Raw genomic sequence first — 12,175 nt, 5'->3', positions numbered from 1 at the left:
TCATGACCCCTTTTAGCCCTCTTTATTGCGCGTTTGAGATTCGTCCTACTTTCCCGATATTCCTCCAAAGCTTCATCAGTTTTGAGTTGCCTCGATCCTATGTATGATTCCTTTTTCATCTTAGCTAGTCTCACAATTTCACCCGTCATCCATGGTTCCCTAATCTTGCTATTTCTATCTTTCATTTTCACAGGAACATGTCTGTCCTGAACTCTAATCAACCTTTCCTTAAAAGACTTCCACATTTCAAATGTGGATTTACCCTTAAACAGCTGCTCCCAATCCACATTCCCTAGCTCCTGCCGAATTTTGTTGTACTCTGCCTTTCCCCAATTTAGCACTCTTCCTTTCGGACCCCTCCAGTCCTTGTCCATGAGTATTCTAAAACTTACGGAATTCTGATCGCTATTCCCAAAGTAATCACCGACTGAAACATCAACCACCTGGCCGGGATCATTCTCCAATACCAGGTCCAGTATGGCCCCTTCCCGAGTTGGACTATTTACATACTGCTCTAAAAAAACTCTCCTGGATGCTCCTTACAAACTGCTCCATCTACGCCTCCAACACTACACGAATCCCATTCAATGTTGGGGAAGTTAAAATCTCCCATCACAACCACCCTATTGCTCCTACATTTTTCTATAATCTGTCTGCATATTTGTACCTCTACTTCATGCTCGCTTTTGGGAGGCCTGTAGTAAAGTCCCAACAATCTTACTGCACCCTTCCTATTTCTCAGCTCCACCCATATTGCCTCAGTGCTCGAATCCTCCATCGTGCCCTCCATAATCACAGCTGTGATATCATCTCTGACGAGTAATGCAACTCCTCCACCCCTTTAACCTCCCTCTCTATCCCTCCTGAAGCATCTATACCCTGGGATATTTAGTTGCCAGTCCTGCCCTTCCTTCAACCAAGTCTCAGTAATACCAATAGCATCATATTCCCAGGTACTGATCCAAGCCCTAAATTCATCTGCCTTACCTGCTACACTTCTCGCATTAAAACAAATGAACCTCAGACCACCTTTGCGTTCATCGTCTCTTCCCTGTCTACTCTTCCCCTTAGTCACATTGAGTTTATTGTCTCGTACCTTACTGGCTTTAGTTGCTGCTTCTTTACTGACCTCTAACTTCCTAATCTGGTTCCCATCCCCCTGCCGCATTAGTTTAAGCTGATGTGCCTACCTTGTCCTCGTGAACGAATGGCCGAATGGTGTAAGACTTCAGAGTGGGGAAGAGTGGAGGAGGCTGGTTAAAGAGTTCACTGCTGTTGGTGACTGGCAGCATCATCTGTAAACAAGAGGAGGGCAGCCATTGTCTCTATGTCTGTTCCTTTACAATATTCAGTGGACATTGAGTTAAACTGTGCACACCATGGGCGGGATTCTCCCAGCCCCGCACCGGGCCGGAGAATCCCCGCAATCGTGCCACACCGCCCCGACACCAGCATGTGATTCTCCGTGGAGCGGACAATCGGCGCCATTGGCGCCAAAGCGTTTGGCGCGGTGCCGGTTGCTCGCCGCTCTAGGCTGGGCTGAGCAGCCGCTCTGAAAAAGCAGAGTCCCGCCGGAGCCATCCACGCCTGGTCACAGCCGGCGGGAAGTCTACGTGCAGGGTCGGGGGGCGGCTTGTGGGGGTGCCTCCGATGGGGCCTGGCTCTCGATTGGGGCCCACCGATTAGCCAGCCGGCCTCTTGCTCCCCGGGCCTACTTTCTAACGCGCTGGCCCCTGAGCTCTCGCCCCATGTTGCATTGGGGCCGGCACGTTGAGGGAGGCCACCACGCATGCACGGGTTGGCGCCGGCGCCACTGCGCATGTCCTCGTTGACGCTGGCGCCACTGCACATGCACGGGTTGACACGGCGCACAGTTCGGGCCGGATGGGATGCTGGAATGGCATGAACCGCTCCTGCGCTGTGCTGGCCCCCTGTAGGGGCCACAATCGGTACTCCCAGCAGCCCGTTCACGCTGTCGTGAAACGCGACGGCGTGGACACTCTGCCGCCGAATGGGAGAATCCTGCCCCTATCATCCCAGAGCTCCACCCGACTGAAGAACCATAGGACACCGACAAAAGGCAAAAGAACCCGGGAGGCCATAAGGAGAAAATTCTTGACGCAGAGATTGATGAAGATGCACAGCCTGAGAGTGCGGTGGATGTAGGATTTATGCAAGGCTTTCAAACGTGAATTGGATAATTATCCACAGGGGAATTATTTCCAGGGCTGTGGGGAATGGCTGGGGAGTGGGATCAAAAAGAAACAGGAATAGGAGTAGGCCATTGAGCCCCCGCAAACCTGCTCCAACATTCAACAAGATCTGATTGTGGCGTTAACTCTACTTTCCTGTCCGTCCCTCCTGAAGCACTCCACTGCCAAACAGATATCAGTCCAGCTCGGCCATGAACGTGTACAATGGCCCAGCCTCCACTCCTCTCTATGGGGGAGGGGAATTCCAAACACGAACAATCCTCTGACAGGAAATTCGCCCTCATCTCCATGTTAACAGGTGATTAAGAAGGAGAATGGAATTTTGTCCTTCATTGCTAGAGGGATGGAGTTTAAGACGAGGGAGGTTATGCGGCAATTGTATGAGGTGTTAGTGAGGCCACACCTGGAGTATTGTGTTCAGTTTTGGTCTCCTTACTTGAGAAAGGATGTACTGGCGCTGGAGGGTGTGCAGAGGAGATTCACTAGGTTAATCCCAGAGCTGAAGGGGTTGGATTATGAGGAGAGGTTGAGTAGACTGGGACTGTACTCGTTGGAATTTACAAGGTTGCAGGGGAGATCTTATGGAAACATATAGAATTATGAAGGGAATAGATAGGATAGATGCGGGCAGGTTGTTTCCACTGGCGGATGAAAGCAGAACGAAGGGGGCATAGCCTCAAGATAAGGGGAAGTAGATTTAGGACTGAGTTTAGGAGGAACTTCTTCACCCAAAGGGTTGTGAATCTATGGAATTCCTTGCCCAGTGAAGCAGTTGAGGCTCCTTCATCAAATGTTTTTAAGGTAAAGATGGATAGTTTTTTGAAGAATAAAGTGATTAAGGGTTGTGTTTGGGCCAGAAAGTCGAGCTGAGTCCACAAAAGATCAGCCATGATCTCATTGAATGGCGGAGCAGGCTCGAGGGGCCAGATGGCCGACTCCTGCTCCTAGTTCTTATGGTCTTATGTTAAGTGGGAGATCCCTAGAGACGGAGCCCCACCTACTACCTGCCCCATCAATCCCACCCAATCACAGGCGTGAGCCAATCAGTTCAATCAACAACAACAACGTGGATTTACACAGCACCGATAATGTCATAAAAGCCTCCAAGCATCTTCACGGGGACGCTATCAAATAGCAGATAAACAAAAGCTTGGCCAAAGCTATTGGGCGGGATTTTCTGGCTCCCTCTGACGGCGACTTCCCGCTGCGCATTCCCCGGCGTCAGAGGGCGCGAACAATGGGAAACCCCGTTGAGAGTGGCGGGATCGGAAGATGCTGACGTCGGCTAATGACGGGGCTGCCTCCGCTGTCGCAACGAGGCGGAACATGCCACCCATCGGTTTTAAAGAGCACCTTAAAGGAGGGGAGAGGTGTGGAGTGGCGCACAGATTTAGAGAGGTAGCCTTAGGGCTCAGAACCGTGGCAGCTAAAGGCACAGCCACATAGCCGGTGTACAGATGAACAAGAGACCAGGATTGGAAGAGTGCAGACCTCTTTAAAAATGAATGGCATGGGATGTGGAAATCAATGGCACAGTCAACATGTGCTTCTCACTCCTAATTGCCACCGGAATCAAGCACATTTCCGTGGATCTGCATTTACATCTAGGCCAGACCAGATAAGGATGGCAGATTTCCTTCATGATGAGGGCATTTGAACCAGATGGGTTCAATTGATTATCGTTTACTGAGGCGAGCAATCAATTCCAGATTTATCAATTGAATTTAAAGTCCACCACATGGGATTTGAACCTTTGTCCCCAGAGCATTAGCCTGTGTCCCTGGGTTACTAGCCCAGGGATATCACCGCTGCACCACCGCCTATCCTCTTGGTAGGCTAGAGATGGGAAGGGAATGAGATCACCGAAGGATTTGAACACAAGAACGAAGAATTTTTTAATTAAAATTTCTGTCGCAGGGTTTGTGGTAGTATGACTAGGGGTATTACGGTACCTGGGAGTGTGAACCGCTATTGGTGTAGAAGGCTCGCTGCCCATTGGTCCAAGTGTTGTCTTCTCATTGGTCGAGAGGAAGGTAGCTCCGCCTATGAGGCGGAGTATAGGAACCCGTGTATCCCAGCAGCCATCGTCAGGTTTTTGTACTCCTGCTGCTGGGCACACTTCTTGTAGATTACAGCCTTCGATTCTGACTACTCCTTCGTTTCTGTGTTCATTGATCGCGCATCAGGGTTAAAATCTGAGAAGGTGGGAGGCTGGTGATCAAATTACCTGGAATTCTCCTGCCAGGCCTCCCCTGTGGATCCAGGTCCCACCTGCTACTCCCAGGACAACTGGAGCGCTGCCAGTTCGGCACCCTGTGCGGGACACAACTTGAGAGTTTAATGAGTCTTTGCTACACAACTCTATTTCTTTGTTCAAAAGAAAGACTTACAACTGACAAACTACTGGAAAAGCAAAATGCTGCAGGCGCTGCACATCTGAACTAGAAAGAGAAAGTTCCAGAAACACTCAGCAGGCCTGGCAGCATCTGTGGAGAGAGAAACAAGAGTTAAAGTTTCAGCTCGATGACGTTTCAACAGAACATGGTTCAGACAGCTACAAGAGGCAGAGAAAGTGGGGGAGGGGCTGTGGTAAGAACAAAGTGAAGGTTTGGAATCAGATGGAAGATAGGAGAGATTGATGAGAGAAAGGATGATGGTGAAAGGCAAAGATATTGGTGCAAGGAAGGAAATAAAAACTATAATAGCTCAGGAGGTCCCAGAAGGTGAATATAAACGGCAGTTTATTTTAAGCCAAAAGAAAAGGCCGCAATGCGGCTCACAGCACAAAGGTCCCAACCGGGACTTCCAATCATGCCGGTCCCAATCTGGGCCGGCTTTGATGAGGCCCTTTCTACCAGTACCAGCTGATGGGCCTCCGCCTGTTATCGGGGAAGCTCGTATTCCAAGAGCCCCACGGGGATATCTATCGGGCCATCCCCGTGGGTCCTCTAGAGGAGGTGCACATGACCCTGGGAGACGTCCATTGCAGTGGAAACCTATCCAACTGAATCCTGTTTGTCGCCATTAGTCCATCATAACCAGGGCTCCAGTGGCTTGCTTGACCAACTCAGAGGGCAGTTAAGAGTCAACCATGTTGATATGGGGCTGGAGTCACATGTAGGCCAGGCCGGGTAAGGCTGGCAGATTTCCTTCCCTCAAGGGCATTAGTGAACCAGATGGGTTTTCATGGCTTTCGGGCGATAGCTTCATGGTCACCATTACTGAGATCAATGACTGCTGCTATATTACTCCTTTTATTTCACCAGACACGACTCCCCAGGTGCAACCAGTACTTGGTGTCATGGTCTTAACAACCTGCATGGTGATTTTTACTATTTACAATAATCTCATGAACCCCATTAATATAAAAGCTGATATAATGCCTTTCAGGACAGTTCAGGTGGTCTTACAGCCAATTAAGTACTGCTGAATTTTAGGCACTGTTGTGAAGTCAACAACGCAGCAGCATGTGCACAGCAAGCCCCCGCAGACAGTAATGTAACCAGTTCTGCACTCATCCACAAGAGGAGAATCCTTTCTACATCCCTTGTCAATGCCATCCAAGATATAGGCGGGATTCTCCGTTGTGAGTTCCCTCCGCTACAGCTGCCAGTGAGGACGGAGAATATGGCGCGCAGCCAAATTTCCATTCACTGCAGCGAGAACGAAGAATCAAAGTCATTGTATACTTCAATCGTCACCCCTCACGCTTCTAAATTCTAGTGGAAACTAGCCCAGCCTTTCCAATCTATATGAGCTTCGAATACAGGAATAGGGAGGAAATAGAGGGGTACGGAGCGAGTACGAGCAGAAGGTTTTGTTTTTAGTTAGGGCATCATGATTGGCACAGGCTTGGAGGGCCGAAGGGCCTGTTCCAGTGCTGTACTTTTCTTTGTTCTCTTTGTTCTATCCTCATAGACAACCCGCACATTCCAGGTCTCAATCTAGTAAAACGTCTCTGAACTACATTCTTCCTTAAATAAGGACACCAAAACTGCATACTTGAGCCCTAAATGAGCTTCTAACCAGATAAGCACACCTTATCTAATATGCACAGGTCCATAGTATCATCGGACTTCATCGAGATCTTAGCTCATCTTCTGCTGAAACTCTCGTCTGCACCTTTGTGACCTCTAGACTTGACTATCCCAACAAATTCCTGAGCGGCCTTCCACATTCTACTGTTCATCAACTCATCCACCTCTCTGCTACCTTAACTTGCACCCCGCTGGTCCAATTACCTACATTGACTCCAGATGTGGCAATGCTTCAGTTTTTTAATTCTCATCCTTGGCCACAGATTTAAAGCACTTCACGCGGCCGGATCTTCCAGTCCTGCTGATGCGAACAGAGATGTCAATGGCTCTGCCGCGCAGGGTGGCCGGGAGGGGGGGGTGAACTTCCACTCCTTGTGTTAAAATCCCTCCTTGGCCTTGCTACCTCCATATCTCTGTACGCCCAGCCTCCCGCATAATCTCCGAGATTGCTGCAATCCTCCAAATCTGGCCTCTTCAGCATCCTCCAATTTTGATTGCTCCACCATTGGTAGCCATGCCTTCAGCTGTCTAGACCCTAATTTCCAGAATTCCCTCTCTGAAACTCTCCAGCTCTCATTCCCCTTTTAAAAGATGCTCATTCGCAGCAACCTCTGTGACAACGTTTGGCCATTTTTCCACAGGTTGCTTGGTGTCAACTTTTGTTTGTGTTACAGCCCCCACGCGACCCATGGGGATGACCCGACGGATATGGTGGAGTACGAGCTCCCCCATTGAGGGGCGAAAGCCCAACAGCGGGCTTGTTAAATCCCTGAGATAAAAGCCGGCCCAGGAAGGAGCCGACAGCTCAGGATGGTCCCGTTGGGATTTGAACTATTGCTTTGGATACACTTTTCTTAACTGAGAGTTACATTTCCTAGCGTGAGTACGAAATAAACTATTTTTGACTTTCCTGTTCGGGACTCCTCATTGTGGTGATATGCCTGTCAGCAATATCATAGATGGATGACCTCCAACCAGTAGGTGGTGGTGCAGACACACCATGCGGTCTCAAGACAGTGTGTCAGATGACTGGGGGCTCCAATATAAGGGAGATGGGGAACATCCGGCCATCAGCAGATGGTTGTCGGAAATGGTAAGACATACAGGTGAACAGTCGTGCAAGGTGTAGTTCCAGAGAGTACAAAGAAACTCCATAATAACGTCTTCAGGGTAGGCATTCCTGGCATTATCTCTTCCATGATAACTTGCTCTGTACCAGATCGATATTTTAACGCGTGTGATTCAATAAAGATCCTGGTTTGGACAAGTCAAGGTGTTTAATGGATTCCTTTGCAAGACATAGAAGACCAAACACAACACTCATTGACAACAATAGATTGGGAACACCCTTGTGAAGTGCCTGACTGTGTTATAGGCGCGATAGAAATATAGTATTTTGTTGTTAATTCCATAATTCTATGGCCAGAACAAGAGTTATTGTGCAGTTAAAACCCGATACTCACATTGGAAGCAGTTCATCCAAGAATTGAATGAGAAAATGTCCCTCTCGATTCTGCCATCTAGAGAAACAGTTAATTATTAACAAGTTCTTATTGCAGACATGCAAAATTAGATCATAACATTTCCCAGAATGATTGTGAACCCAACAAAGGAATTTTTCTCACGATTGGAATTAAATAAAAGAACATCTGTTGTTTCTGACATGCAGCCACAGAATGTTAATTGTATCATTACGGTTAAGACACTGATTGATTCAGTATCTTTAGCACTTTTGAGAGACCCTTGGGTGCTGGTTAGGGAGGAGGCAGGCATTTATAAACATTGCATTCTGTAAAAAATCTGGTATTAAGTAAAAGGCTAGAGTCGGATTTCCTACTCCTAAACTGGCTACAAAATGAACCACAGCAGCACAGTGGTTAGCACGGTTTCTTCAGAGCTCCAGGGTCCCAGGTTCGATTCCCGGTTTGGATCACTGTCTGTGTGGAGTCTGCACGTTCTCCCCGTGTTTGCGTGGGTTTCCTCCGGGTGCTCCGGTTTCCTCCCACAGTCCAAAGATGTGCAGTTTTGGTGAATTGACTGAGCTAAATTGACCTTAATGTCCAAAAAGGGTTAGGTGGGTTACGGGGATAGGGTGGAGGTCTGGGCTTAGGTAGGGTGTTCTTTCCAAGGGCCGGTGCAGACTCGATAGGCCGAATGGCCTCCTTCTGCACTGTAAATTCTAAGATTCTATGAATTAACGCAACAGCTATGTTCAGGCCTGCAGTGCTGTCAATCCATGCAAGTCCCAAGTATTATTATTTTAAATACTTAAAACGTAGAGTCATACCCCACAGAAAGAGGCCATTAGAACTTTAGAACTTTAGAACAGTACAGCACAGAACAGGCCCTTCGGCCCTCGATGTTGTGCCGAGCAATGATCACCCTACTTAAACCCACGTAACCCGTATACCCGTAACCCAACAATCCCCCCATTAACCTTACACTACGGGCAATTTAGCATGGCCAATCCACCTAACCCGCACATCTTTGGACTGTGGGAGGAAACCGGAGCACCCGGAGGAAACCCACGCACACACAGGGAGGACGTGCAGACTCCACACAGACAGTGACCCAGCCCATTTAGGCCCATTTTTTTTTTTCATTCTTTCATGGGTTGTGGACATCAGTGGCTGGGCTAGCATTTGTTGTCCACGCCTAATTGCCCTTTAAACTGCGGGCAGTTAAGGTCAACCACATTGCTGTGGGTCTGGAGTCACGTGTAGGCCAGACCGGGTAAGGGGGGCAGATTTCCTTCCCTAAAGGATATTCGTGAAGCAGATGGGTCTTTATGACAATGGGTTTCACGGTCACCATTACTGAGACAATTTAAATCCAGATTTATTGACTGAATTTAAATTCCACCAGCTGCCATGGTGAGATTTGAACACGTGTCCCTGGAACTTTAGTCTGGGCCTCTGGATTATTAATCCAGCGACATTACCCCCAACACCGCACTCCCCATTGTGTCTGTACTGGCTCTTTGACGAGCTCTGAATTGAGATTAACCCTGTTCTTTCTCCATAATCTTACAATTATTCCTTTTCAAAAGGCCTTATTGAATCTGCTTCCACCAACATTTCAGAACATTCTAGATCACAACTATTTGTGCATTCCCATCTCCCCTTTAGCTATTTTGCCAAATCTGTTAAATCTGAAGAAGTTATATTCTGATTTCTGTGCCTTTGTGGGCTTGAGATGAATACCAAGGCCAAACTCACATGATTCCATCTATTGTTCATTATTTATACTCCACTGCGTGCTCACATCACCTTGGAATGCCAATTATGTTAGGGTCTGGTTTCGCACAGGGGGCTAAACAGCTGGCTTGTAATGCGGAACAAGGCCAGCAGTGCGGTTTCAATTCCCGTACCAGCCTCCCCAAGCAGGCGCCAGAATGTGGTGACTAGGGGCTTTTCACAGTAACTTCATTGAAGCCTACTTGTGACAATAAGCGATTATTGTTATATTGATCCGTTCACAACAGATTCACGCACCAATCATAGAATCATAGAATTTACAGTGCAGAAGGAGGCCATTCAACCCATGACTCTGCACCACCCCTAGAAAGAGCGCCCCACACCTCCACCCCATCCCCGTAACCCAGTAACCCTACCTAACCTTTTTTTTTAGGACACTAAGGGGCAATTTAGCATGGCCAATCTACCTAACCTGCACATCTTTGGACTGTGGGAGGAAACCGGAGCACCCAGAGGAAACCCACGCAGACACGGGGAGAACGTGCAGACTCCGCACAGACAGTGACCCAAGCCGGGAATCGAACCTGGGACCCTGGTGCTGTGAAGTAACTGTGCCAACCACTGTGCTACCTGCTGTCCATAGAAATGGTTATGGAGAAAGGAAGTAACCGCTTTAGATTAAATGATCAAATTTTCCAGGTGCGTTCCTTTGGTTGGCAATCGTTTGGAGAGATTAATCAAGCTGATCAGTTTACTACCTCCCCTGACCAGCATTAAAAGTGACTCCCTCGATCTCACAATCCAATCAGGAGCTCTCCCTGTGCCCAGTTTCTAATCTTCACCAAGCATGGTGCACGTGGAACCTCTCACTCACCCAGCCACATCACAAATGCCTTGACAACCAGTAGCGTGTTCCTGATGTCCCAGAGATAAGGGTAAAGGTCGTAGACTATTGCCCTGTTGGAGCTGCTTATGAACTGTCGGTACAGCTGCACGATCCTATCACAGGCGAGCTGGAAGGCACATGATCGGGCTCTCCACTCCTCCGCCTGTGGAAATAAGATGGGACGAGGTGGAGACCAGGGACAATATTCAACATGACAAGCTCACTCTGCCATGCAGCACCATCCCTCCAATCTTTCACCCCTCATCCTTTTTAGTTTCACTCCTTCCACTGCCACTCTCCTCTTCCTCAATATCTACCAACCTCGCTATCCCCCCATCTCAAAATTGACCAACCTCACTCTCCCACCATTCCCCTGTTACTCAAAATCTATCAAACTCACCTCCCCCCCCATACTTTCCCAAAATCAACAATCTATCAATCTCACTCTCAAAATCTCAGCTTAATCAATGATCCATCAAGCTATAGGCCTGAGGCCTGTAGCTGCTAATTTTTTGCATTTTATTTCTGCTTTGTTCTTGATTTTAAGCCAATATTGAACATTCAAAATTATTTTATTGTACTTCTTACTTTGTAGACCTGGATCTAAACCAAGTGTGATCACTTTTTGACAAATCTGCATATTAGAGCAGGACAGCTAGCCTCACTCTAATATGCAGTCCCCTGAGGGGATCTATCTCCTCGAGGGAGACCTCGGGCAAGCGCCCTTCAGTACCGGTCCCCCACAAAATGGGATTGGATAGAACGACACTCGTGGGGGGTCTCCCAGGCAAACGGAAGGACCCGAGGTGCATGACCTCTGATCCTTTTATAGGTAGGTTGGGGGTCACATCAGGGTCACACTGGGGGGGTTGGGAAATAGTGTTGTAACTCAGCGCTGCGAGCGCCGGCAAAGATGTGGCTAAACGCTCTCTCTACGGGACTCTGGCGACGTGACGAGAAACCAATAATCACTAATTAAGGCCAATTTCCATATTGTTAATGGGAAGGACCCCCTATCAAACGGCCACCGTGATCTAACCGGCTCCCGAGCAAGCAGTCACATGGGCACCAATTAGTACTGGCCCACACAAGTGTGAACCTAGCGTCACAGCACCGGTGGGGGTGGGAAAGGGGGGGGGGGGCTCTCCCAGGCCATTGGTCAGGGACAGAGCAGGGTGGCACCCTGGCTCTCCCTCTGGCACCTGGTCACCTTGGTACTGCCAAGCTGGCACCTTGGCATTGGCACTCTGGCACTGCCAGGCTGACAGGAGCACTCCAGGGTGGCAGTGTCAGGTTGCCCGGATGCCAGGGTGACTCTGTCGGAGGGGGGCGGGGGGGCAGCGAAACCTGCCACAAATGACACTCAGAAATATTCCCGCTAGATTTCGCCCTTTGTTTTCCATATTGGCTATCGGGGGCTGGATTTTTCGGCCGCACCCGCCGCAAGATCGTCAGGGATGGGACGAGGCCCATCTAAAGGTCCGTTTCCCTCGGGCGGGAATTTCTGATGGCTGGGAGTGCGCAGCCGGAGAATCCCGCCCCGGGTGTTTAGTCTACACCTCAGTTTCCTCTTTCAAACTAAATTTTTTTTGTTATTACTCGTTAGTTCTTTTTTTAGTGCCTTCGATGTCCCTTGGATTAAAAGTCAGGGCAATGAATGGCCTGACAGGGGGCGGACAACTATGATTAAGAGGTGGAGTTTGATTGGTGGACATACCACCTGACTCATGGCAGTTGGGAAGGCACTGTCCAAACACGTCTAAACAATTTGGATTACATAGTCTGCAGAGACTTGTACAGTCTCTGAGGAGGTGCCACAGATCAAGGACCAGGGTTCAATTC

At 48.7% G+C, this 12,175-nt stretch overlaps 1 protein-coding gene across 5 annotated transcripts in view; it reads right to left on the bottom strand.

The window, feature by feature from the left end:
• The window catches only part of si:dkey-183c6.8 (protein O-GlcNAcase), a 75,639-nt gene that overhangs the window by 18,151 nt on the left and 45,313 nt on the right, over positions 1-12,175 (bottom strand). For all 5 annotated transcript variants that reach the window (XM_038793164.1, XM_038793163.1, XM_038793165.1 and 2 more), the window contains 4 exons: positions 10,322-10,496; positions 7,714-7,770; positions 4,441-4,526; positions 1,191-1,295 (listed from right to left, as the gene is read on the bottom strand). In XM_038793164.1, the coding sequence (XP_038649092.1) occupies positions 1,191-1,295; positions 4,441-4,526; positions 7,714-7,770; positions 10,322-10,496 (423 nt within the window). The remainder of the gene's footprint in view (positions 1-1,190; positions 1,296-4,440; positions 4,527-7,713; positions 7,771-10,321; positions 10,497-12,175) is intronic.

This window comes from Scyliorhinus canicula, chromosome 3, assembly GCF_902713615.1.
Source record: "Scyliorhinus canicula chromosome 3, sScyCan1.1, whole genome shotgun sequence".
Taxonomy (NCBI): domain Eukaryota; kingdom Metazoa; phylum Chordata; class Chondrichthyes; order Carcharhiniformes; family Scyliorhinidae; genus Scyliorhinus; species Scyliorhinus canicula.
The sequence above is the reverse complement of the archived record's forward strand: the minus strand, read 5'-3'. Positions and strand labels throughout refer to the sequence as shown.